Genomic DNA, 26,297 nt, shown 5'->3' with positions numbered 1-26,297 from the left:
GGGCAACCGTAAATTACATAAAAATCTTAAATTTTGTTCAGTTTCTTATAGCAGAGGCATGGGCTGATTATACCTGCAGATAACTTTAAAGTTGCTTGGCTTTCTTTTACTTTGATAATTAATATTTGTTCTAGAAGTTAATAATATTTGCAACACAAAATGAAGTCACCCTTTTAAGATTTGACTTGGGAAGATTATAAACCTTTGCTTTCTGATTTTTACTTTTCCCTTATTCCAGACTTCCATTCTATGCTATTTTCTTCAGGCTTTTTTTTTTTTTTAACCCTAAAAGAGAGCTAGTACCTACAAATTACAGAGAATGAACTGGTTTGCTTTTTAAAATTTTTTTTAAAAACTTATTCATTGATTTGAGAGAGAGTAAAGGTGAGAGAAATATTTGTTGTTTTACCCATTTATACATTCATTGGTTCTCCTTGTGTGTGCCCTGACCGGGGATTGAACCCACAACCTTGGTGTATCAGGACGATGCTCTGACCAGCTGAGCTACCTGGCCAAGGCAACTGTTTGACTTTTAAAATGTTCTTATTCAGAAGGTAGGATTTATTCCAGGTTCAACTCTTAGACCATAAAGTGCATTTGAAATAAGAGTAAACGGAACAGCAGTGTTTATGAAGGGAATTGGTGTAAAGAGAAGATGCAGAAGACAATATATTTTTTTAAACCTTTTACCTTGCTTTTTAAGTACTTATGTCAGAATTCATGATTATTTTACTGACATCATTTTTGCTGATCTTAAAAATGTTTTCTTATTATAGCCTTTTATATTTTTTAAATAATATGTTCTTCATAATTTTTTTTTCTGGTTTATCTCCTAGGAAATGATGACAGAGAAAGAAAGAAGTAATGTGGTCATAGCAAGGATGAAAGATCGGATTGGAACATTAGAAAAGGAACATAATGTATTTCAAAATAAAATGCATGTCAGTTATCAGGAGACTCAACAGATGCAGATGAAGGTATGTCTTCATTCTTTGAAAACAAAATGAAATATTTGCATTCGTTTAATTAGCAAACTTTTAAGTGCCTAAATATGTGCAAGGCCCTGTGCTGGGCCATGGTAAAATGGCTAGTTAAACTGGCTGCCTCTTTAGGTGAACAACTTTTCTAGGTGGGGATGAGGTGGGGGGCTGGAAGCTGACAAGTAAATACTCCATTACAATAGCAGTGTAAGCTTTGGGTGCTTTCGAACAATGGAGATAGGGGGTGGGGAAGAGAGGGAACGATAAGGAAGACTTGTTAGAAATGATATGCAGACTATGCTGAATCTTTTGAAACAATTAGGCATGGTCAGGTAAGAGTGAAGGAATGGGCACTGGGTATAAGATGTTTTTATTTGGAGTGATTCCTTAGTCACATCCCTAGAGATGATGGTTCATTGGGTCTATTTTGGGGCCTACGATTGAGCTTTTTAATTAGTGTACTCAAAGTGTTTCTGATACAGATTGTCTAGAGAGAACAATTTGTAAAAATGTAAGACTTATGGTATTTGGGAGTCAGGGCTGGAATGTAAGAGAAGATCTAGAGAAGTAAATAGAGGTCCTGTCTTAAAGGGCCTTTGTATAACTGAAGACTGGGGAGCCAGTGAAATTTAAGCAACCCAGCAGTGTGGTTATATTAGTATTTTAAATTATTACTCTGGCAGCATTGTGGAGGATGGAACAGATGATAGACCCTTTGGAAAACTTTTGCAGGAATCCAAAAGAACAAAGGCCTTAAATCAGATGTTGACAATGAGATGATGAGTTTGAGTGACTCAGAAAGAATTAGTAGATGGAGTTTGGTTGGAGAGTGGAGGAGAGAAGAAGAAATGATAACTCCTACAGTTTTGGTTCTGTCTCATGTTTTTACTTTCACTTGTCTTCTAGCATTTAAGAAGGTTCAGTTCTTATTGTCTGTCTTTTCTCTGTATCATCCATTTTCATTATTCCAGTTAGATCTGGCTCACTGATTTTTGTTTGTTTTCTTTCTTTCGAGATTTAAATACCATCTTTATTACTAATAAATAGGCTTTTGGAGAACATGGTTGGGGTCTGCTTGTCAAGTGGACTTATGATACTCCCCCAATTGAACTTTCTGAACCAGTAATGTTTTGAAATTATTTCCATTGCTGGATGATACTTCAGTTTGGAAGCTCTTACCGTCATGTCAAATTTAACATATGTCTAAAATCATACTCTTGCTTTTGATCAGGTTATTTTTACTTTCCAATATTTTGAGGCATTATTATTATTACTCTTCAACCCTTTGACTTTTTCTCTCCCTTGCCAAGTCTATAATTTATTCTGAAATCTTAAAGATACTTTATTTCTTGTTACTCTTGTATTTAATTCTTAGACATTACCTTGGTTTGTTATTTCATACTGTTGCCTGTGCAAATGGGGTCCTTTCACAGAGTCACAAGAAAAGCATTTCAGGAGACCCATGCATGGGAGGATGAGATGTAGTGGTAAGGTTTGTTGGGATAGAAGTAGAAGGCTGCCCCAGATTCCTGGTGTCTCATCTCTATCCGTCCCCCTGTGGAAAAAATTCACCCTTTTGTCTTCATCAAACCCAGGAAAATAGCCAATGTCCAGAAATTCTCTGCCATTGGTTTAGTCCATGTCAGAATTTAGTCCAGCTAGCACAGCCTCTATTCATGGTTGCGCTCTGTCTCGCGCTGTGTTGATTTACCTAGCTCCCGCTTGGAGCTGCATTTGGGAGTCTGTGTCGGCAGGTTGCCTACAGGTGGCTGCTAGGCCTGCATGGCTGCTGTGGAGAGAGAATGCACGAGCACATGATTGACTGCATGTTATGGGATGTGAGAGATTGCCTTTAAGCTTGGATTATATTATCTCGCATTTGGGAAGGACCAGGTGCTCTTTCAAACTAACCATTTTCCCAGTCCTTCCCTGGTTGGTGCTGGATCCTCCCCCTAACAGATCCATTTTTCAGTTCTTGCAGGGTTCTGTGTCTCTTATCCAATCTGATCCTTTTCCCAGGTTAGGCAGCTCCTTCCCTTTATGGTCTCCATCTTGGTTCCTGTGCATGCCTGAAAGTGGAAGGACCTTCCATTGCACCATCTTGGCTTCTACTGGGCATGTGCCCAACATAGGAATTTCTTTTTTCTTGTTTTATTCCTTCCCCCCTTAGTCTGGGAGAGTGGACTGATTGTACCCTGGGGAGATTAGAAAGCCTGTCCTTTCTCCCCACCCGGGGCAAGGAGGGTGTGTTAATCTCTTTGGCGGGCAAAGCTGCGATCCCCTGGGGAGCCTGTGAATGCTGCAACTTCCTAGTGAAGCAGGTTTATTGTCTGACTTAGCTCCCTGGTAGATTAGGCTTCTCAGTGTCTGACTCCTTTCGCTCCTTTTATTAATAACTAGTTACCTACACTAATGGTACTAACATATAGCACCTTCTTAATAGGTCTCTCATTTCCATGCTAACATATGATTTGTACCAGATTTGTGTTTGTAAAATACTATTTTGATCACATTGCTAGTTTGCTGAAAAATTTTAAATTATTCTTCAAAGTTCAGATGTTTTTCATGGAATTGCACTAATGGTATGAAAGAAGTGAATGACTGTTGTCAGATTTTCCCCCCATCCACTGCTGCCTCTGTGCTTTCATTTGGTCCAATCCTTCATCTTCCCAGCCCCCAACCCTTTGAAATTTTGTTTTCCATAAATCAGATTATGGAAGAACTGATTTTTCCAGCCTCAAGTGATATTTTCTTCTTAATTTCTACTTACTGTTCATTTGAAAATTAGCTAGGTACTTGTAGCATCATTTTATTGAGGGTGAAAGGTGTTGAAGTGATTCATCTTTTTTTTTTTTACTTGACTGCTTTAGAGGCCATGATATTTAGATTCCATATGATGATAAGTTCTTTGAAAAGTAGAAACATACACTTTAATTTCTCTTAATTGAATAGGTTTATGAAAAATTATTAAGATTATTTCACATGTTAAAGTAAGTTATAATCCTTATGGAGGAGATAGAAGATTCATTGTTCTTTGTCTTTTGATTCTATAATTCTGAAGTAAAAAATTAGAGGCCAGAATATTTTAGCAAGTAGATTTTTGTGTAATGAATTTGCCATCTATTTGGTTATGACTCAGTTTGTAATTTAATATAAATGTATTGAACATATTTTCAACTTTAAAACTTGATTACTAAAATCTTTTAAAAATATTGTGTACATAAACTTGACAGGATCAAGAGAGCCTTAATTCTATATAAGTCTATTGGGTAGGAAAAAGGTACTGAATCATTTTTAGTTCTGAAACAGCATCTCTGCATTTATTTTGCATTTCAGATATGATAACAGCTAGCATCTACTTGCATTCTTGAATTTCTGTGACAGCTGGTATTTGCTTTGCATTCATCACTATCAAAATGTAATTCATCTTTTAAATTTGTTTATATTTAAGGATGGTGCAAACTTCATTCTTGATGCTTCTTACATTCTCATCATAATAAAGTGTCTTTTAAAAGTTACCTTTGGCAGTCATTGTTTTCTAAGTCTTATGTTTGTAAAATAATTTTAGTTCCAGCAAGTTCGTGAGCAGATGGAAGCAGAGATAGCTCACTTGAAGCAGGAAAATGGCATACTGAGAGATGCTGTCAGCAACACTACAAACCAACTAGAAAACAAGTATGTTTCCAAATGCTTTTTTAAAAATTGAATGGCAGAGTATTTTCATTGAATGGCAGAGTATTTTCTTGAATCATCAAAATTATATTTGGTTGTGATAGGTTAGACTTTTGATTTTTACATTTGTTTATAAAATCAGTTAATTTTCAAAAACAATTCTCTTGTTGTGTGAAGAACTTCTTCAGCTGAGCTACAAGACAAATACTGTGCCACCAGTGGAATAGTCTAAAAATTTATGAGACTGAATTTATAAGTTTTAAACCATGTATCCCCTTTATCAGTAGTTCTCAAATTTCATTATTCTGAAGAGCATTCGGCATGTTAGTTAAAGAAGCATAGCCTTGAGTCCTATCCCTAAAAGTTTATGATTCAGTGGTTCCGAGGTGGAGTCCAGGAATGTACATATTAAGACACATTCCTGTGATAGTTATATAGTTGGCTCTGGGCTATACTTTGAGAAACAGTGCACTAGAGAAGACTAGCAGCATGCTTACAGAGACTAAACACTAACTGGCTGATTTTAATAGATTTTCAGAACATTAGTTTGAGGGCGACACTGTTGATTCTGCTTATGAGTGTGGTCATTCATTTTCTTGATTATATTGTAGTGATTTTAGAATTTGTGTAATTGTCATCAGAATGATTCACAGGTTACACTCAACCAACTTTATTATTAGTAGTCACTTACAGCCTTCCTTTTCAGTTGGCTGTAAGTGGAATTACTGACTCAGCAACACTAATATAAAATATATTTTGGCCCTAGCTAGTTTGGCTCAGTTGTTAGAGCATCTGCCTGCGGACTGAAGGGTCCCGGGTTCAGTTCTGGCCAAGGGCACATACCTCAGTTGCAGGCTCGATCCCTGCATGCAGGAGGCAACTAGTCGATGCATCTCTCTCACATCGATGTCCCCCCTGAAAAGCAATGGAAAAAGTATCCTCGGGTGAGGGTGAAAAAAAATAAAATGTTTTGTTATTCTTTATATGGGTTTATAATAATGGAAAGTTCCTAATCGAGTTACTGTTTTCAGGCAGTCTGCTGAACTAAATAAACTGCGCCAGGATTATGCTAGATTGGTGAATGAGCTGACTGAGAAAACAGGAAAGCTTCAACAAGAGGAAGTCCAAAAGAAGAATGCTGAGCAAGCAGTTACTCAGCTGAAGGTGATATATTTCCACCTTTATTTATCATTTCATAATTAATGTACACATTCAATTCAATGACTTAAATGTATATAAAGGTTTGAGATGTGTAGTTTGAGGCTTAATGGGACCTGTAGTGCTCTGCCTATATAGACGTGTGTGTACTAATGTAAGACTTGAATATAGGCTTAAGTTTGAAGTTAAAGACTGTTTGAAGATAATGAAAAATGAAATTAGCCGATTGACAAGTATAACCAGTTGAATTTCATCTTATATATGGAGGTTAGGGTCTACCTGTGTAAGGCAAAAATCATGTAGTTAAAATTACCTTCAACATCACTTATCCATAACTTGAATTCTTAGTAAGTTCAGCAAAGCCTATTTTTCTTCCAGCATTAGAATAGATTATTTTCCCCTGTATCAGCACAAGACCAAGTAATGCTCCAGTAGCTTTTACTTGAGCCATAGTACACAAAAATTATACACTGTTTCCTTAGATACCAGAATTTTTCTTTAGATACTTGGTAAGTTGAAATGCTTATACTGAGAAGAGATGCATGGGTTTGCTGAGGCTGTCTGAGAGATTAGTAGATTTGTTTCTCTTGCACTTTATAGCATATGCACGTTGAGTAGACTGATGGGTAGGATTGTATTTTCTTCCTTTTACTGGGGAGAGTATTTGTTGAGTGTGTAGTTGAATTTGTGTAAGTTAACTGTATTAGTTTCCTACCTAGGTATTTGATACAATCATACCTTGATACTAGTTTCAGAGTAGCAGGGATTAAAAGGGCTTTGGGAAAACTGAATGTAGAAAATAGGGTAATTTTTGTTTTCTTGATGGATCCCTGTGGGAGATTGATATAATTGTTCTTTCTTTTAGTTAATATTTGTCTTGCTGATATATTTACTGCTGGCATTTATAAATATGGAAGTTTGTTCTCTGTAGACATGGATAAGTAGATAATGACACTAGAGATTAAAGTGTTGTGCTATACCTCAAATTATAAATTATAGGTACCTACTGAAATTTAGCAATAAAGATACCATCCTGTCTTTTGAAAGCCTATCAGCTCAAGGAAGATTAATGGAAAAAAGATTATAGCTAAGTGGATCAGATATATACATAGTAGTAGCTATATTGATCCACCAGCACAAATATTGTTTTGAAATAATTTCCAATCTGTAAATTCTGTATATTGGGAGTAGAATGGCTATGGCTGGTAATATCCATGCATATTACCAGGCTAGGCATATCTGCCTATCTTATTAAAATGTAGAAGATTAGTTGTTGGAATAAGCGGTTTTATGGTACAACAGTAAAGGTAGAGGATAATTAAAAAAAAAAATTGCAATCCTATGTTTATGCTGATTTATCCATTCTCTAGGTTCAACTACAAGAAGCTGAGAGAAGGCGGGAAGAAGTCCAAAGTTATATCAGGAAGAGAACAGCGGAGCATGAAGCAGCACAGCAAGGTAAGGCGATGAGGTAGTCATGTAAATATAGTATATAATTCTGGGTAAAATTGCCTCCCCTTTCCATATGTGGAGAACTTATAATTTGGCATTTTGGTTATAGCTCAATAAAAATAGCTTTTACACTTTTAGAGTACCTTTATTTCTTTAACATTTCTTAGGGTTTTAAAAATAAGCACTCTAGCCCGGCCGGTGTGGCTCAGCTGGTTAGAGCGTCTTCCTGTACACTGAAAGGCTGTGGATTCGATTTTGTCAGGGCATGTGCAGGAAGGCAACTGATTGATGTCTCTCTCTCTCACATTGATGTTTCTCTCTCTTCCCTTTTCCCCCTCTCTAAAATCAGTTAGCATGTCCTCAGGTGAAGATTTAAAAACAACAACACTCTTAATAGCTTTGTCTGAATCATTAAGTTGCAGAAAAATTATAGTCCATAATAGGGTAATGGGAGCCTAGCTGTATGTGTTTCTTTTCTGTAGTTACTTATTCCTTTTGGTTCCTTGATCACCTCTTCATTTGATTTTTTATTTCTAAGGAAGGACTCACTTCCTATGTTGTGAAGAGAAAAACAAGAGCATTGCAATTCCAAGTAGTTGACTTAAACTACCTACTACTTAAATACTTTCACCACTTATTCTTAATTTGATGAATACATCTGGAGATCATGGAGCTTGTGTGTGTTATTTATAGCTTCACTACTCCCTTTGTCCCACGAAAGAGGTGATGAGCTAATAAAATATAATTTTAAACAATAAGGTAGATCATGCAGAGTTTGGCTCTTTAGACCTTTGGTTTCCTCTGATTTTTTTTCTTCTCCCCAGTATTTTTCTTTGGTTCAATATTTAAATATACCCAAGATATTAAAGACCTTTTTCTTTATATGTAAAGTTTATATTTATGTTAAGATACATTAGCTTATTTTTAAAATTAATATTTTATATTTAATCAACAAAGCATACAAGAATTTTGCCAAAAGAATTGTAACTATAAGCTATATATAACTCCAAACTATATAATTATAAACTGTAAAACCTCACTCTGACCAGAAGCAGTTACTTTTGCTTTTAGTATTTTCTGTCATATCTTTTTTATGTTAATACAAATTATTTTTTAATGAAAAGTGCTTTTTAAAAAATTACATTTATTGGGATAACCTTGGTTAATAGGGTCATATAGGTTTTAAGTGTACATTACTATGATACATGATCTATATATTGCATGTGTGCCCACCACCCAAAGTCAGATCATCTTACACCACCATATACTTGGCCCCCTTTACCCTTTACTACCTCCCCACCTCCTTCCCTCTGGTAACCACCATACTGTTGTCTGTCTGTCTCTCTGAGTTTCAGTTTTATATACCGCATGTGAGTGGAATATGGTTCTTAGCTTTTTTGACTGACTTAGTTCACTTAGCATAGTATTCTCAATGTCCATCCATGCTGTTGCAAATGGCAGCATTTCATCTTTTCTTATGGCTGAGTAGTAGTCCTTAGAATAAATATGTACCGTATCTTCTTTCTCTAGTGCTCTATTGAAGGACACTTTGGTTGTCTCCATGTCTTGGCCACCATGAGTAATGCTGCAATGAACATAGGGGTGCATATATCTTTGCAAATAAAAGTTTTTGAGTTGTTTGGGTAGATACCCAGAAGAGGGATTGCTTGGTCATATGGTGTCTCTATTCTTAATTCTTTGAGGAACCTCCATACTGTTTTCCATAGTGGTTGTACCAGTTTATATTCCTACCAGCAGTGGATGAAGGTTCCTTTTTCTCCATAACCTCTCCAGCACTTGTTATTACCTGTCTTGTTAATAGTAGCCATTCTAACAGGTTTGAGGGTGATAGCTCATTGTAGTTTTGATTTGTATTTCCCTGATAACTAATGAAGTTGAACATCTTTTCATATACCTGATGGCTGTTTATATGTTTTCTTCGGAGAGGTATCTGTTCAGGTCTTCTGCTCACTTTTAAATTGGATTGTTTGTTTGTTTGATATTGAGTTGTATGAGTTCTTTATATATTTTGGATATTAACCCCTTGTCTGAGCTGTTTTGCAAATAACATCTGCCATTCAGTTGGTTGCCTTTTTGTTTTGTAGTCAGTTTCTTTTGCTATGCAGAAGCTTTTTAGTTTGATACAGTCCTATTTATTTTTGTCTTTACTTCCCTTGCCTTTGAGGTCAAATTCATAAAATGTTCTCTATGACCAAAGTCTATAAGTTTAGTACCTATGTTTTTTTCTATGTAAGTTATTGTTTCAGATCTTATATTTAGGTCTTTGATCCATTTTGAATTAATTTATGCACCTGGGGACAAATTAATCTAGTTTCATTCTTTTGCATGTGGTTTTCCAATTTTCCCAGCACCATTTATTGAAGAGGCTTTCTTTAAAAAATGACATGAGGATTTTGATGGGGATTGCATTAGATCTGTAGATTGCTTTTGGTAATATGGCCATTTTCACTATGTTGATTCTTCCAACTCATGAACACGGAATGTCTTTCCATTTCATTGTGTGTTTTTCAATCTCTTTTAATAATGCTTTGTAGTTTTCAGTATATAGGTCCTTCACATCCTTTGTTAAGTTTATTCCTAGGTATTTTATTTTGGTTGCAATTGTATTATATTTCTAAATAAGCACATTATTTATATTTATATTGCTATCTCTTGGTGTAGGCATCAGTTAACTTTCTATTATAGGAAATGAGGGTTTAATACTGTCACACCATTTCTCCCACCTTCCCCTCGTCCTTATGATATGGTTATATATACTTTTTGATCATGTCAGTATTCATTGTTTATATCATTATGACACTGTGTACTCAGTGCTGAGCCAAGATAAATAATAAAACTGCAATTCTTTTCTTGAACAATGTTTTAATTTTCTGGAGCTAATTGCTGCTTTATGTGTTTTTAAGTTGCTTGATCTTTGTTATACCTTTTAAATTTTTACCCATGGTTAAACTCCCTTTAACATGCTCCGCCTCCCCTAGCCTCTCAACATGCTACATAATGGAGACCCTATTAGTTTTTCCTGGGGATGTCCCTTTCGAGTCCTCAGTCTTCCTGTTTGAGTATTCAATAGTTTTTAGGTTTGCTCCATAGCTATCTTCCTGAGACTCCCTTTTGTCTCTATTCTGTTTTCTGGGTTCTGTGTCATCACCATCTTTCTTGCTTTTCTCCCTCATTTAATAGCAGATGTTTTAGTGGCTTCACAAACATTTGTTTGTATATCTGAAAATATTTTATTCTTTCTGCTTTTGCTTGATTTGCAGTTTGACTAGATGTAGAGTTCTGGGTTGAAAATAATTTTTCCACAGATTTAACTTACACTGTTGCTGGTAAGGAATCTTATGCTCTTTTGAGTTCTAAACCTGGACATTACCATTATATGTTTAATATTTAGGAGCTCTTTTATGAATTGTGTTCCATTCTGATATTAGTGTCTCCTTATGGAAGAAACATCTTACTTTTCTTAAAACATATCTAATACACACACATATACACATTTCTTCTTCTCTGTATTTGCCTCCCTATCTTTGGTGGTAGTGGTCTGTGTTCTGCCCCTGTCATCCCTCTTCTCTGTTTTGGAGTTGTGTTACAGGGCCAGGAGGCAGCTCTCATAATGCCAGTATCGAGTATTCCTGAACCTTTCTAGGTTTCTGGAACACTTGCCCTTTTCTTGTCTCTGCCAAGTTAGCGATCATCTCTCATTCATTTTGTCTTAATTTCTTGTGATTTGGAGTTACATTTACTTCTGATTGCATCAAGTATAGTTTGTGTTTGTTTCTCTTTTTTCTTTTGCTGTTTTGGAGTTATTAGAAGAGAAGCAGACAGAAACTTTTTACTTAATCTTATACCAGGGCATTTGCCAGCTTTCAGCTTCTTTCTCTGCTTTCCAGGTAGGAGAGTACAGGGAATTTACAAGAAATTCACTAAATAACTTACTAAAGTACTTACTACAGTGTCTTTGGGAAATAAAGAATGCTTTCAAGAATGCTTTCAAGAATGCCAGTGTGGCTTGTTTGGGCATCATCCCATGCACTAGAAAGGTTACTGGTTCAATTGCCAGTCAGGTCAGGGCACATGCCAGGGTTGCGTGTTCAGTCCCCAGAGGGGGGCATGCAGGAGACAGCCTATCGATGTTTTGCTTTCACATCCATGTGCCTCTCCCTCTCTCTCTAAAAAAAAAATAAAATCAATAAAATAGAAAAAAAAAGGGTATAACAGTTTTAAACATCATTTACTATTCAGTTAACACATTTATTAACTGTGTACCAAGCCTTGGTCACAGCTCTGATTCAGAAAAGGTAATATGTGATTTCAAAAAGCTGGGAGAGAAGACAAATTAGTACCGTGTGGCAGTTACTGTGATTAAAAGTAAGCATAAATTGTTCAGGGGAGCCATATGCAGGCAGGAAGGAGAGAGCAGAGGAGAGATTCAAGGAGAGTTTTCTAGAGGAGACAATGTCTACACTAAAGATGAGTATCAGTAACCAGGAAAAAATGCAATGCTGTGTTACAGATTTACAGAGTAAATTTGTGGCCAAAGAAAATGAAGTACAGAGTCTGCATAGTAAGCTTACAGATACATTGGTATCAAAACAGCAGTTGGAACAAAGACTAATGCAGTTAATGGAATTGGAGCAAAAAAGGGTGAACAAAGAAGAGTCTCTGCAAATGCAACTTCAGGTATCTAGTTTTCTCTCTTTTAAAAAATAAAGGTGGGAAGTCCTTGGACGTATCTGTGTAGAAGAGAGAAGATAGTCTGCCTTGTCCTAATTCTGGAGTGGTGATGAATAATTAAAACTTAATCTTTGCGCATTTGTCACAGTATGGTGTGTTTGAATATGTACTTGAAGATTTCCTCACCCACGGTCTTAGGCTTTTTCTATTAGATTAGAAATAACACAACATATTCTTAATATCTACCTTATAAATTAACTCTCCAAAAGAATGCCTCATCATTGTTGCTTTAAAATGATGTCTTTTGGAATCTAAGAAGGCCCTTTTAAAGATAAACACATGTACCTATAAGTCATTTTTGTTCATATGCATTGGTATATTTGTTAACAGCACACTTTTCCCCCCTCTCCTTTTTGGTTGCTATTTATGAAAGGATATTTTGGAGCAGAATGAGGCTTTGAAAGCTCAAATTCAACAATTCCACTCCCAGATAGCAGCCCAGGTAATGGTGCTTTCTTATTGCTTATCATTACTAATAGCTTCCTAGCTGTGTAACTAATCATCTGAGTGCTTGTTGCATGCTGAGTACTGGATTAGTAGTTGGGAGACTAGTCATTGAATCAACATTGATGATCCTGAGCACGAAATACTCTGATAATTATATATAGTGCTGTGGGAAAGCAATAAGAAATCCAAATCTAGCTAATTGAGAGGTAGGTTAGAGAGTTTTTACCATTGGAGGAAAAAATGTCCACAATTCTGTCACAAAACAGGAGGAATTGGCCAAATGGTGTCAAGAATAGTAATTTGTGTATTAGAAGTGTACTCTGATACTGACTAGCCAAAATTTTATATGCCCTCAGGTGGTAGCAGTATTCTAACCATAACTCTCAGATTATATATGCAAAAGATCCTTGTAAGATTTATATTTCAGTGTAGTGAGGGAGGAAACCTTCCAAAGTTTTGCAAGTGTTATTACAAGACCTGTTTTTCTTTAGCCTCATTTTTATGTTGTGTAGATAGGTGGATACAGTCTTTAGAATATAAGTGATACAACAATAAGGAAAGAGAGTAAAAACTTCTGAGCACTTGTTTCCAGAATATACATACTGTGAGTTTTAATTCTTCAACTTTAAAATTCTAAAAATTGCTTGAAGAGAAAGTATTAGCTTAGAATAGAAGTTACCTTTCTGTATAAAAAGTAGTTTTAACATAAAAAACTTGTTTTTAAGGTTAAGGCAGATTTAAAGTCCTAAAACTTTGAGATAGCAAACATTTTTTTCAATTGCTTTCTTTTAGAAACTGTAGTCTAAAATGGGAAGAATTATATACTGTAGGAAAGGATGTTTGTGTGTTTTATGGATGTGTATGTATATGTAAGTTATCAAGTCAAGGTGAATTGAAATCCAAGTTATTAGCTGAAAGGTAGCTCTAGAAAATTTATCAGGAATTAAATGCTTAGAGGATGCTATAAGTACCTATTAAAAAGTAAAGATGAGCATAGGTATTATCAAAAAGCTTAATTCTTACCTTAATCATGAACTGTATCATTTCATTATTGGTAACTGTTACTTAGAAAAAGAAGTAAAGGATGAAAAATGGAGTTTGTGACTGTTTTTTCTATGTTTTGTTGCTTTGCTGGTTGTTGGTGATCAAATTTGCCTTCAAAATATTAGCTACTATTTATTGAACACTAATCATGGGCCAGATGCAGCCTTAACAATTTTATATACTTTAATTTCCTTTAATTTTTAAAGCTCTGTTGTAATGATGATTGTAAAACTTTTAAACTTTGTCTTAAATGCTTTTATGTTGACACTGTTGTTCTTTCTTAGACCTCTGCTTCAGTTCTAGCAGAAGAATTACATAAAGTGTAAGCCTGCCTTTCTACATTTCTCTTATAATTGCTTAGTCACCATTAACTGATACCTGTTAGATTTAACACTTATGATTAAATTTATATTCTAACTTGTTCAGGAAATACTCTCAATTAAATTTGGAGCAACTTTTGCTCCCACCCTCTCAGTGATTTGGTCCCTGAAAGAGGTTACACGTTCTGTGTTTTTGTCTTCATAAAAAGAGTTGGGGAAATTTTTTTCATTTGTGCTTGAGCATTTATGTGGGAGAGATAATTATGATTTCAGGTCAGTGGAAGTTGATTAGTTTTTGTACCTAATAAGTAGTTGCAGGTACTCTGTGTCTAACTATGTGGTGGTGGCCAAAACAAAGTTCTGTTTTTTTGTGTGTGTATTATGTAATTGAGTTAAGAAGCCCTAAAATCTGGTTTTGACATTGCCAGGCTGTGAGCTTACTTATTTCATATAGGAAAGGATGTTTGTGTGTTTCCAATAATTTAAAAAATTACTTATTTGACCTCAAGTTTTAAAATAAGGGTAGGTATTTTAAGGAGCTATAGTAACGCATATGACAGTTATTCCTAAACTGCAAGGGGCTGTAAGAGCGGAAGGTACAGTTATGTGAGAAACTATTTGATTTGTGCTTTGACTTCTAAATGTTTATTGAATGTACAAATGTATTTCCCGTTAAAGGATTGCAGAAAAGGATAAGCAGATAAAACAGACTGAAGATTCTTTAGCAAATGAACATGATCATTTAACAAGTAAAGAGGAGGAACTTAAGGTACAGTAATTATTGTAAATGGCTGAAGTATTTCACAGGCATTTGAGTTACCCTGATCTAGTAATCATTGTATGTGTCTGTGAAGAATGGAAAATACCCTAGAATTTGTTTGAAAAGTGGCTCTTTTCTAAACTACAAAATCCTTTTTAGCCCTCTAAGAAGAGAAGTTTAAAGGGTTTTTCTCACATGATACAATTGACAATAATTTGGGAAATATGCTAAACAACAGGAATTGATGGTTTCTCTTATTTAAGAAATCATCATTTGAGACTTTTGCTTTCAGACCTTTGCTTAAGTAGAAGAGTGATAAATTTCAAAGTCAATTATATTAAAAATTTCTAATTCTATTTTTCCTTCTAGGATATACAGAATATGAATTTCTTATTAAAAGCTGAAGTGCAAAAATTACAGGCCTTGGCAAATGAACAGGTAGATCTTTATTGCTTTAGAGCATTTACCTCAGAATTTCAGTTTGTCTGAACTTATTTTTATTGGTATTGCAAGCCCTCATTTTACTCATCGAGATAGTAAATAAATATTACAGTTACTCGTGTCTTTGCTGCATGGTGTATTGTTGAACATCTCTTCTATTTGACTATGACTCTCAGAACCCACCTAGATGTTAACTATTTCCACGTTGAAATTAATGTTCCATCCCGAGAATTGACCACTTTTGAGATATCAGAGGAACAGTTAAAACACTCTTAATGTGTTGATTTGTTTAGCCTTCTGTCATTTAGTTAAAAAAGGATATATCTTTTTATTAGGATAAAGGTGATCAGTAAGAAGTACAAAATATTGGATAGCAAAATGTGTTATAGAAATGTATGATATTGCTTTAATTTTATTTACTCCAAATATATGAATATAGCTTTTTAAAAAAAATTATTTAAAAAATATATTAATTTCAGAGAGAGGAAGGGAGAGGGAGAGAGAGAGAGAGAGAGAGAGAGAGAGAGAGAAACGTCAGTGATGAGAGTCACTGATCGGCTGCCTCCTGAATGCCCCCCACTGGGGATCGAGCCTGCAACCCAGGCATGTGCCCTGACTGGAATCCAAGATCTCTTGGATCATAGGTCAGTGCTCAACCACTGAGCCACACCTGCCAGGCTGAATGTAACTTTTTAACATGTACAAATAAGTAAAAGAATAGTTTAGAGTACTTCCTGAGAAATGATATAATTCTCATCTCATTCTAAACACAGGTTGCTGCTGCACATGAACTGGAGAAAATGCAAAAAAGGTAATGTATTGTTCTACATGGAGCCATTCATACATTTATGTCTAAGTATAATTACAGAGAATATTGCTGCTTATAACTGACAGTTGTACACATCATTTATGTAAACTCTTTGAATATATGAAGTGTTTTAATTGATTTTTTTTCTCATAGTATTCATGTTAAGGATGATAAAATAAGACTGCTTGAAGAGCAGCTACAGTGTGAAATTTCAAACAAAATGGAAGAATTTAAGGTGTGTGATTAAGTTTGTTATCCCAGCTTTTTTTGAACAACCTTGTAATAGTTTTTAGTTAAAGTGAATCTAGAAATACTACTTTGTGTAATGACTCTGAAACAGTGTTTTTATAGTTTATTTGGGGACTTATATAAACAATGAATTTTATCATAGACTTTTTGCCTAGATTATTTTATTATCTCTTTTTAGAACAGACTTTGGAAATTTGTTTTGCCCCAGCTTTTTCTCTATAGTTTTCAGTTGTCAGTTTGTGATGGTTTTATCTGTCTCTGTGGTTGGTGCTAATTTTTGGTCATCGCCAGCCAGCTTGAGTGCTGTAAAGCATTCTGATTGCCAGGGTGCATCTCTGTGTTGTATGATTTGCTTTATTTGGACTTTTATTTTCTAGTACTCATGAAAGCAGGGTTTCCCAGATTCCATTGGCACAAACTGTTCAACTCTTTGAAATACCCTTGAAAGCAGTTCCAAGCACAGTGTTAACACTGTTTTGGATAAACCACATGACTGAAATGGGGGGCTCAGTAGAATTGGTTTTAGAGATTATTAGAGATTATTGTACATATACTTTATACTAGGACTGTATTCCTGTACTCTGGAATGTATTCACTGAAGCTGGAAACTGGAGCCATGTGAAATTTGCATTCTTACAGACATTAGTATATAATTCACCTGTCACTTTATTAGTACTTAAAGCAATAATATGGGTTTGATTTTCTTTTTTTTCAAAAACCCATTCAAATTATTGCTTTGTTACCTTTTCTTAATAAAACAGTAAACTGAGATTCTTTCTTACAGATTTTAAGTGACCAAAACAAAGCATTACAATTAGAAGTTCAGAAGCTACAGACTCTTGTTTCTGAACAGGTAAGGCTTTTCATGAGTTACAAGGTAGAAATATCCAATATAGAACAAGATCTGCTGCTTCTTAAATAGTAACCAATTCACTTATTTTGAAAAATTCTGCTTGACTATAGATATGTCTTTTAATTGCATTTCTGTTCTTCTTGTGCTTATCAAATATCTAAGCTAAGGAAAATACAATTTTTCTTGCCGAAAGGAAGTTAATACTAACATGTTTATAAGTACCCCTATCCCGAAAAGAAAGAAAAGTGTAATAGGATCCATAAAAATAACTTTTTAAGTAATTTTGATATATTTGGCTCTCAAGATAAAAGTCCTTAGACTTGGAGCCTCACTTTCTCTAAGGCAGCATGATTTCGTAAAAAGAGAATGGGTTTGAAACCTAATACCAGCACTTAAAGCAGAATGATGTTTGTCAAATTGTTTAACCGTTCTGACACATCTCATTCCAAGTCTTTCACATTTTATTTACATCATAAACTTGGTAGATTTAAATGATGAAGTTTATGTATAGTGCTTAGCCTAATGCTTAGTATATAGCAGGCATCTTAAACCTTAATATCTTTACCTTAGAATATTTATTTTTTCCATCTCATTTCCATCCCCTACTGCCATCATATGTTTTTCTATAATTTATAGCAAGCCATCAAAAGTATAGTAGCCTGAATAAGCTTGGCTCCATAAACTAAAGCCCTAGGCAACATCCATCTTATGCCTGCTCCTGAGAGTTGCCTTCATACTCCTACACAACTCTTCAGATTTCAGTTTTAAAAAATATTCTAGAAACTCTTGGTATTAGGTGACACATTAAAATAGAAGCTTTGCATGTGTTTCTAATTTTTAGAACCCACTTTTATTAGAAACTGAAATGTAAGTTATTGCAAATGATAGCACTGCCTTCAGCAGGTACATGCTTGCTTTTTTATTTTAAAATTCACATTTATACAGGTATTGAATTGGTGTAAGTAGCTGTGCCAAATACTGTAGAAGTATTTTGGAAGTATTTTGTTAATATCTGTATATTCGGCAAGAGATAATCCACTTAATTTTCTCCTTTCAATATGATATTAAGTACTTTGCTTAATCTTTATTACTTTGTATATTCTTTATCCCTGAAAACTAAAGTTAATAGAAGAGAAAATTCTGAACATATGATATTTAGTGCAGGAATATGACTTTATTCCTCTATAAACCTAAAATATGGGACAACGGTTGTAAAATATTATTGAAATAACAACTTTTAGCACAAGATGGATTATTTTAATGAATAATAGTTTTATAAAGTTTTTAAATAGTCCACAGAACAAAATTTCATAGTCACACTTTTAAAATTTATTTAAAAGAATTATTTGATAAGAGTGGAAACTCATTTTATGGCACTAGCTTAAGACTTGCTCTTTGATAATTCTTAGAATTTTTCTCTTGTTCAGAAAGCTCTCTCTGTTTTTTACTTTAAAATATTATAGAAAGCATATGACCAGTGTTACATTTTTGGTTGTAGTTCTGACTTACCTGTCTCATCTTGGTGGACCAAAGAACCATCTCTTTGACTTTTTCTCTGGTCATTTCTTTTCTGTTGCTAATAGAAGAAGAGATAAAGATTAGTATAATTCTTGTTTTCATTTTCACCTTTCTTTAACCCCTTCCTGCCCAGCATTCCGAATTCCAAGTGACAGTTGAGAGATGAACAGTTCAGTTATTTAAAAAAATAACTTAGTGCTTTTGCCCCATGAACTTTTATCCTGAAGGAAAAGATTGAGCTTATTTAAGCAGAAACCAACAATGGTGCCAGGTTGTTGTTTTTTAAGGTGTAGGAAGCAGAAAGACAACAGGTACCAGGTAAGGTAACCTGTTTATACACTAAAGAAATGAAAGCTCCATTTGGATGTCAGCCTGTGGAAAGATGATGCAAATAAATCAGTTACAAAATCTCATTTAGTCAGAATAAAATAAAACTTTGGGGGGTGGTGAGGGTTCTTAGCTGTCCCTTTTTTTGAGCATATTGACTTTTTAGCAAGGGAGTAGCACAACTTTTTATTTTATTCTAGTAGGTTTTTAAGATTCAGTTATCAAGATTATTAAGTAAAAACTATATGGGAGTAGGAAGTTTTTTTCTCTTTCCCTTGCTGCCTGGTCATTTTTTTTCTTTTTCCTGTTTTCAGTTGTTTCTTTTTTAAAAAAAATTTATTGTTGAGAGTATTACAGATGTGTGATTGTATTTTATTGCAGAAGTATTCATTATTATTTAAGATGTAGTTTCAAAAATCATCTAGAAAGGAAAAAAACTGGATTAGATTACACCAATAATGTATAAAGTAAAAATGTTGGATAGATGCTAAGCTGCGTCAGTTTTGTACAATTGAATATTGAATGAGCAATTGACCAAGAGTACTTATTAAACTGTGACCTCCTTTAAGGAAATTTCAACTTATTAAATATTTACTAATGGAGTACATACTAGGAACTATGTTACATGCTAAGGCTACAGAGATGAATGAGACTTAGCTCCTGTCCTCAAGAATATGGTTTAGTGTGGAGATAGGTATATAACACAGAAAAGTGCGATGAATAAAATTCTTGAACTGTGTGTACAGGTTAGGAGGAAGAGATAATGAATTCTATTGGAAGGAGAGGGTGAAGATGCACAGAGAAGAGGGGGCAGCTAAACCTGATTTTGAAAAATGGCCATGAATTTGCCAAACAGTTAAGGAGCAATCCAGGCCGAGGGGATTCAGTGTTAAATGTCATGGCAGTATATGGTAAAATTGGTATATTTAGAGCATATTATAGAAGTGCAAAGTATGAGGTGTAAGGAGGAGAGAGTCAGTAGGGCCTTATCATGGGGAACTTTGTATGCTGTGTAAGGACCTGAACTTGATTTAGCATGTAGGTATGCGTTTGAAGGGTGCTGCAAGAATAAGCGTTTTGTCTAGCATTTTAGATAGATCACACTGGTGACAGTGAGGTGTTTGAATTTATTTAGGGGAGAAGTAAAATACAACTGAGTGGTTAAGGTGCAGTTAAGTTGGATTTAATAGTGGTGTCTTTTCTTTCAGTCCTCATCCAGGGACATGCTTTTCATTGGCTCTAGAGAGAGAGGAAGGGAGAGGGAGAGAGATACTGATGTGAGAGAGAAACATCTATCAGTTGCCTCCTGTATATGACCCTACAGGGATTGAACCTGCAACCCAGGTACATGCCCTGACCAGGAATCGAACCCGTGACCCTTTAGTTGGTGCACGGGATGATGTTCTGACCAACTGAGCCACACCTGCCAGGGTTGTCTTTTTCTTTTTTAATTGAGCTTTAATTGACACTAATGTTATATACAACATAATGATTTGATATTTGTGTATATTGTTAAATGATCACCACTATAAGTGTGGTTAGCATCTGTCACCATGCATAGTTACAAACTTTGTGTTAAGTCTTTATGTGAGATGGTATTCATTAGAAATAAAGATGGACAAAAACCATCTTAATGAAAAATTTGTAAACTTACTGCATAATTTATTTTTCACAGTTTATAAACCTGATTTAATATACTTTTGACAGCTCTTATCTCCTTTGTGTTGGTAGGACAATTTTCCCATTTGGAAGTTCTTTCTGTACACCTCAAAATAATCCTTATGGACTAGAGGCAGGGAGGAAGATTAGGGTATTGTGATAGTTGAGAACAGTAAAGCTGAGAGCCTCGCCTAGGGCATAGAAGAAAAAGGGTTAATTTTAGAAATATGTAAGAAGTAGAACCTTGGGATTTGGATTTGGCATGGAAAATTAATAGTGTTCATGAAAAATGGTTGTAATAACATTGGGAAAAAATTAAGAAACTAGAGAAATTAGGAGAGAGCAGGTGGGGATGGGTGGAAGACAATGTTAAAGAAAAAAAGTCCCTAAACCTGTTTTTTCATGGTGCCTAGCTGCCTGTAGGCCTGGGGATGCTGAGCCGAAGCCCTGCTTCTGGACACAATAAATGATGACCGTGGGGAATTTTTTGTGTGTGGGAGGATGGCAGGAGGGAGGCCAGTGGCAGGGGTCAACTTACATGTAATGGTGGGTGTTTTTTTCTTTCTCAAATATGTGTTTTTTTTTTGTTTTGTTTTTTCAATAAAAGGATTTTAGAGAGAGAGAGAGAGGGAGAGAGAAACAGCAATGTGAGAGAAACATTGGATTGATTGCCCCCCGCATGTACCCCGACTGGGACCGAACCCGCAACCTGAGTACGTGCCCTGACTGGGAATTGAAGTCCCGACCTTTTGGTGCATGGGTTTACGCTCAACCAACTGAGCCCCACCAGCCAGGGCTACATGTCATATTTTAATGCTTTATAAGAAGTATGTGATAATATATTGCTTCTGCAATTTATAATAAATTCTAAATATCGGTCTGAATAGTAGTTATATAACCATCTATGTGCTAAAAATTCCTTTAGTTGTACATAGGATTTTTTTAACTTGCCTATATAAATGTTATACCTTAGTTTTAAAAGTTAAAAAAATTACATTTATAGAAAGAAAGAACAAAGCCTCCTTTCTTGGCCTTCGAGGCCTTAGAACCTTTGATTTTTTTTTTTTTATATATATGAAGAATTGAATTAATTAATGTAATGGAACTAAGGCACATTCCCTTCTTATCCTTAAGATTTTCTTATGTAGTAATTAAAGAATTATAACATACTAACTTCACTAGCCCATTTTATATTTCATATTTTCTATCTTGTGTAGCTGCTTCTCTTCTGTCTTGTGTTTGGTAAATTAATTCTTTAATTAGCATTTTTCAAATATGGGTCATCTTCCTTAATTTTGGATTTAATTAAAACTAAATCATTTTCATAGAATTCTATTTCTAAACTAATTTTACCTCATGCAGACTTGGTAAATTAAACTCTTTTTGGTGGTTTTAATTTTAGCCTAATAAAGATGTTGTGGAACAAATGGAAAAATGGTGAGTTTAAAATTTTATTTTCATATTTTAATGACTCAGTTCTACCAAATTTGAGATATCAGAATTTTAACTATATTAATTTAGATTCTCAAAATTCTTTTTGTATTTCACAATGGAAGAGAGTGATATGCTATTGATTGACTTGATTTGGGATTACATTAGGCTTGTGGGTGTCGTGTGTGGCAGTGATTTACTTGTTTAGGCTAGTATGTAAACATGCATTACTTGAACACATTTTACGTATTGGTTAAGAAGTAGGACCCTTAGACCATAATCAGAGATCCTCAGAAATGTTTCTAGAATTAAATTTTATAAGGAACAATGGACACAGGAGTTAATCCATGTAAAATATTTATGAATGATATAATTCATTTACCTTGAAAAATAGTTCATACATATGTTTTAAATTTATAATTTCAGCATTCAAGAAAAAGATGAGAAGTTGAAGACCGTGGAAGAATTACTTGAAACTGGCCTTATTCAGGTGGCCACTAAAGAAGAGGAACTGAATGTAAAGCGCTTTTAGATTTGTTTTCCTTGTGGTTATTTGGTGAAGGGGTTTCACTGTAACTCATTTAAGATTTTCCCCATAGCTTTTAAACTGCATGGGAGTTACCCACATTTTATGACATGATTTTTTTCATGAAATTTAAGATTTTATTAGAAATACAAAAATGCATAGTTGATTATAGCATTCACTGCCTTAGTGAAGTAGACACTATTGTTATGGTTTGTAAAATATGCTTCCCCACCTCCACTCATGCTCAAATTATAACCAACAAAAACTAGCAGACTTCATAAGTTCATCAAATAGTATTGGAGACCAGAGAAAGGAGAGATTGTAGTTCTATTTTATGATTATCATAACTAACTTGAGTAGAATAGATAGGGTTGCTGGAAGAAATAACTTAAAAGATGTATTTGAGTTTAGGGTGACCTGTGATATGCTATGTGGTTGTGTGGTTGTGGAAACATAAATAGAAATACTTGTGGGGATTGAATTAAAAATGTATTTGGCTAGCGCTGGAAGTTATAGAATTGTAGACATATGGAAGAAGTGGGATTTCTGGGCCTTCCAGAGAGAAAAAGGAGCAGCTAAAGAAAAATAAGAAGTTAGTTTATTTTGAAGCTATTTTTTTTCAGAAAATAAAACTATGATCTGCTTATGTGTCTTTGAAAAAGGCAATAAGAACAGAAAATTCATCTTTGACAAAAGAAGTTCAAGACTTAAAGGCTAAGCAAAATGATCAGGTAATGTATTCAGTAGATCTTGCAACCATTTTCTTTTAAACAATGGACAGACCTGTTACATTCAAACATAACAAGTCTGTTGTGTGTCTGTTCGTCCCTTCTCCAAAGTGGAATTTGTCAATTATAGTTTTAATCTGTGAATGATTAGTGATTTAATTGTCATTAACAGAAACAGCAATTTATTGGATGCTATCTATGTTCCAAGTACTAGGTAGAGTAGTCTAGGTAGGAGGTCATTGCTTTTTATGACAGTGATAAAAGGTTTGAGTATATAAACAGAAAGTGAGACTCTAAATAATAGTTGAAAGGGGCTACTTAAAATTAGGTAATTTTTTTAGTTATATTTTCTTTTTATCTAGTTAGAATTATTCAGTAATTTTAACATTTATGTGTTGATTTTTCTTTTGGCCTACACTTTCCATAAGTAGCCTTAAAGCAGCTTACTTTCAAAATGCTTTTCCTTTTCATAATTATGACATTGAAATCTAGTAAAAATTAATTCCTGAGTTTACTTTTCCCAGTTGGATTTTGGTGTAGTGGAAAATTTAAGGATAACATACTTTTCTGTTTCTGACCCATTCATATTTTGCGTAAATTACTAACTAGGATGCCTTCCTATTTCCAGGTTTCTTTTGCATCTCTAGTTGAAGAACTTAAGAAAGTGTAAGTAGTAACATTATTTAATTGGTCTTCCTCTTTTGGCCTTTTTGCTTAGTGCTGATAAATCTTATTTTATTGTGCAATTGAGATAATGATGTATGTTAGTTTAACTTTCACTCTAGAATTTTTTATTGATCAAATAAGCTGTGATTTCCCCAGTACAACGTGATTGTTAAAAAAATTTATTTCCATGATTGATTCCATTTATTTTCTTAACTTACAGCATTGAATTGTTAATTTTCTGTTTCTGTGGTAGAAACTATCAGAGAATAGGTTTTATGGGATGGGAAGATATGTTCCTTGCTTGTATCCTGTTTCTGAGATGTCTAGCACGTTTGAGCCATGATTGCGTATAAGTTCTGTCACAGCTTTTGCAGCCCTAGAAGCCGGTATTGTGGAGAGGAACTTGATTCTCTCTGCTCTTCTTCTGGGTACAATTCTTATATTCTCTGTGTACTTAAAAAAAATAAATTAATATTTCTATTGATTTTAGAGAGAGAGGAAGGGAGAAGGATTAGTGAGATAGAAAAATTGATGGGCAGCCTCCTGCACGCCCCCTACTGGGGATGGAGTCTGAAACCTCGGCATGTGTCCTCACCGGGAATTGAACCAGTGACCTCTCTGTTCATGGGGTGATGCTCAACCACTGAGCAACACCGGCCAGGCCTCTGAGTACTTTTGAAGTATGTCACCAGCTTCTCCTTATGTGCATAGGCTTCAGTCATCTGGTAGTTACTGATTATTTCTCACTTAGAAAGAACTTGAAGTATTATTTCCACCTTCTGTCTGATATATTGCTAATTTATTTAATTGAGGAGAATTCATTTCGTGAGCTTATTCATGATTTGGTGCCATTCTTGGTGGTGATTTCTATTCAAGTTTAATACTACATTTCTTTAAGAATCCATGAAAAAGATGGAAAGATCAAGTCTGTGGAAGAGCTTCTGGAAGCTGAACTTCTCAAAGTTGCTAATAAGGAGAAAACGATTCAGGTATTGGGAGAGGGAAAACTGTGTGTTTTTTTTGTTTATCAACTTCAGTGAATACCATTTAATTTCATGTGTTCGTCTGTACCTTGCATTTTATGTCAATTTCTGTGTTTCCATTGTCCAATCTTGTCTGTTTTGTCATTGTCAAGGATTTGAAACAGGAAATAGAGGCTCTAAAAGAAGAAATAGGAAATGTCCAGCTTGAAAAGGCTCAACAGGTAAAAATCCCAGAGCCATAGCATGACAGATTTGTTAGTGTATTTGTATTTATGAGCTATTTGTTTTTTTCTTGTTACTTGGAAAAAAACCTCTTAGTAGTGTGATGTAAGTATATTGGGTTATGTGTTTTTTAATTTTTTTGCCTGATTTGAGAAAGGGTTCTTGATACTTTAATCAATGTATCTTTGAACTGTTAAAGATATATTTTTAGAAAGTTTTCTGTATTAATGTTTCATTTTAGTTTGCCAACACAAAACACTGGTAAATCTTTTTTTAACTTTTTTCTTAACTGCATGGACTGTAATGTTTGGTTATAGAATATGTGTTGGTCAACCTTTGACTTTAGAACAAAGTACAGATTTCATATTTCAGAGGTAAAAATCGTTACTGAAAATAGATGAGTTTGGGTGAATTTAATCTGATAAGGCTTCATTGAAAAAATGGTGAGATTGCATGGAAGAGATGATTCACTCATTCATCTAATAGATTCATTCAACAATATTTTTTGAGTTCCTCCTCCTTGTCAAAGCAATATGTTAGTGATTGAAGGTAATGTGTTGAATGAAATGGGGTAGGATGAAAAGGCAAAACTCCTCTAAAGATGGATTGAGAGATCAGGAAAGTTTCTTCTGGAGGAGTTAATATCTAAGCCAAGATCTGAAGGGACTCTAGGGGATAAAAGGTACTATAGAACTGTGTATGATAAGAAAATGAGATTAAAGAGGGATTCTATAGAATGCTGTTCAGTTGTTGGCCTTGAAGACTGGGAAAGAAGAGCTCTTATGTGGTAGGGAGGTAAGTGGGCAGTTTAATGTTCTGTTTTCACAATTACAGAAGTATGCCATTATTTAGACTTCCTTATTATTCATACCTATATTCCTTGCCACTACCTGCCCTCCTACCTTGTATTTTTAATTTGTTACTCATACTGTGTCATTGGAATCGAGATGACAGAATCAAAATGCATGTCATTTTGGCATGAATAATTCAGCTAGGATCTTTATAATTTGGAATGGATCTATTTTCAAGTTTATCATAAAGCTTTAATAAGGTAAGTTGAGAGGATTATGAATGCTTTTTCTCTGTTTTTTTCTTTGTATTTCAGTTATCTATCACTTCTCAAGTTCAGGAGCTTCAGAACTTGTAAGGACCATTTCTTTCATTTGCCTTTAATATTTCTTTTCAACAAGTTAAATACAATTATAACAAAAATCATAGCTTCTTTCTATTTGATTTCAAGTAATATTTTAGGGGATATCAAATTATACTTCAAAAGGCCTTAAGCTCTTATGGTTTCATTA

At 34.5% G+C, this 26,297-nt stretch overlaps 1 protein-coding gene across 5 annotated transcripts in view; it reads left to right on the top strand.

The window, feature by feature from the left end:
* KTN1 (kinectin 1) overlaps nt 1-26,297 on the top strand; it is a 96,144-nt gene that overhangs the window by 34,263 nt on the left and 35,584 nt on the right. For all 5 annotated transcript variants that reach the window (XM_087820287.1, XM_087820275.1, XM_087820281.1 and 2 more), the window contains exons 7-25: nt 837-977; nt 4,549-4,655; nt 5,684-5,816; nt 7,181-7,268; nt 11,794-11,960; nt 12,388-12,456; nt 13,790-13,827; nt 14,504-14,594; nt 14,955-15,023; nt 15,800-15,837; nt 15,988-16,069; nt 16,868-16,936; nt 21,843-21,877; nt 22,298-22,388; nt 23,060-23,128; nt 23,754-23,791; nt 24,690-24,780; nt 24,927-24,995; nt 26,102-26,139. In XM_087820287.1, the coding sequence (XP_087676413.1) occupies nt 837-977; nt 4,549-4,655; nt 5,684-5,816; nt 7,181-7,268; nt 11,794-11,960; nt 12,388-12,456; nt 13,790-13,827; nt 14,504-14,594; nt 14,955-15,023; nt 15,800-15,837; nt 15,988-16,069; nt 16,868-16,936; nt 21,843-21,877; nt 22,298-22,388; nt 23,060-23,128; nt 23,754-23,791; nt 24,690-24,780; nt 24,927-24,995; nt 26,102-26,139 (1,523 nt within the window). The remainder of the gene's footprint in view (nt 1-836; nt 978-4,548; nt 4,656-5,683; nt 5,817-7,180; nt 7,269-11,793; nt 11,961-12,387; nt 12,457-13,789; nt 13,828-14,503; nt 14,595-14,954; nt 15,024-15,799; nt 15,838-15,987; nt 16,070-16,867; nt 16,937-21,842; nt 21,878-22,297; nt 22,389-23,059; nt 23,129-23,753; nt 23,792-24,689; nt 24,781-24,926; nt 24,996-26,101; nt 26,140-26,297) is intronic.

This window comes from Miniopterus natalensis, chromosome 1 (assembly GCF_054644295.1).
Source record: "Miniopterus natalensis isolate mMinNat1 chromosome 1, mMinNat1.hap1, whole genome shotgun sequence".
NCBI classification, from domain to species: Eukaryota; Metazoa; Chordata; class Mammalia; order Chiroptera; family Miniopteridae; genus Miniopterus; species Miniopterus natalensis.
This window is presented reverse-complemented; position numbering and strand designations above follow the sequence as displayed.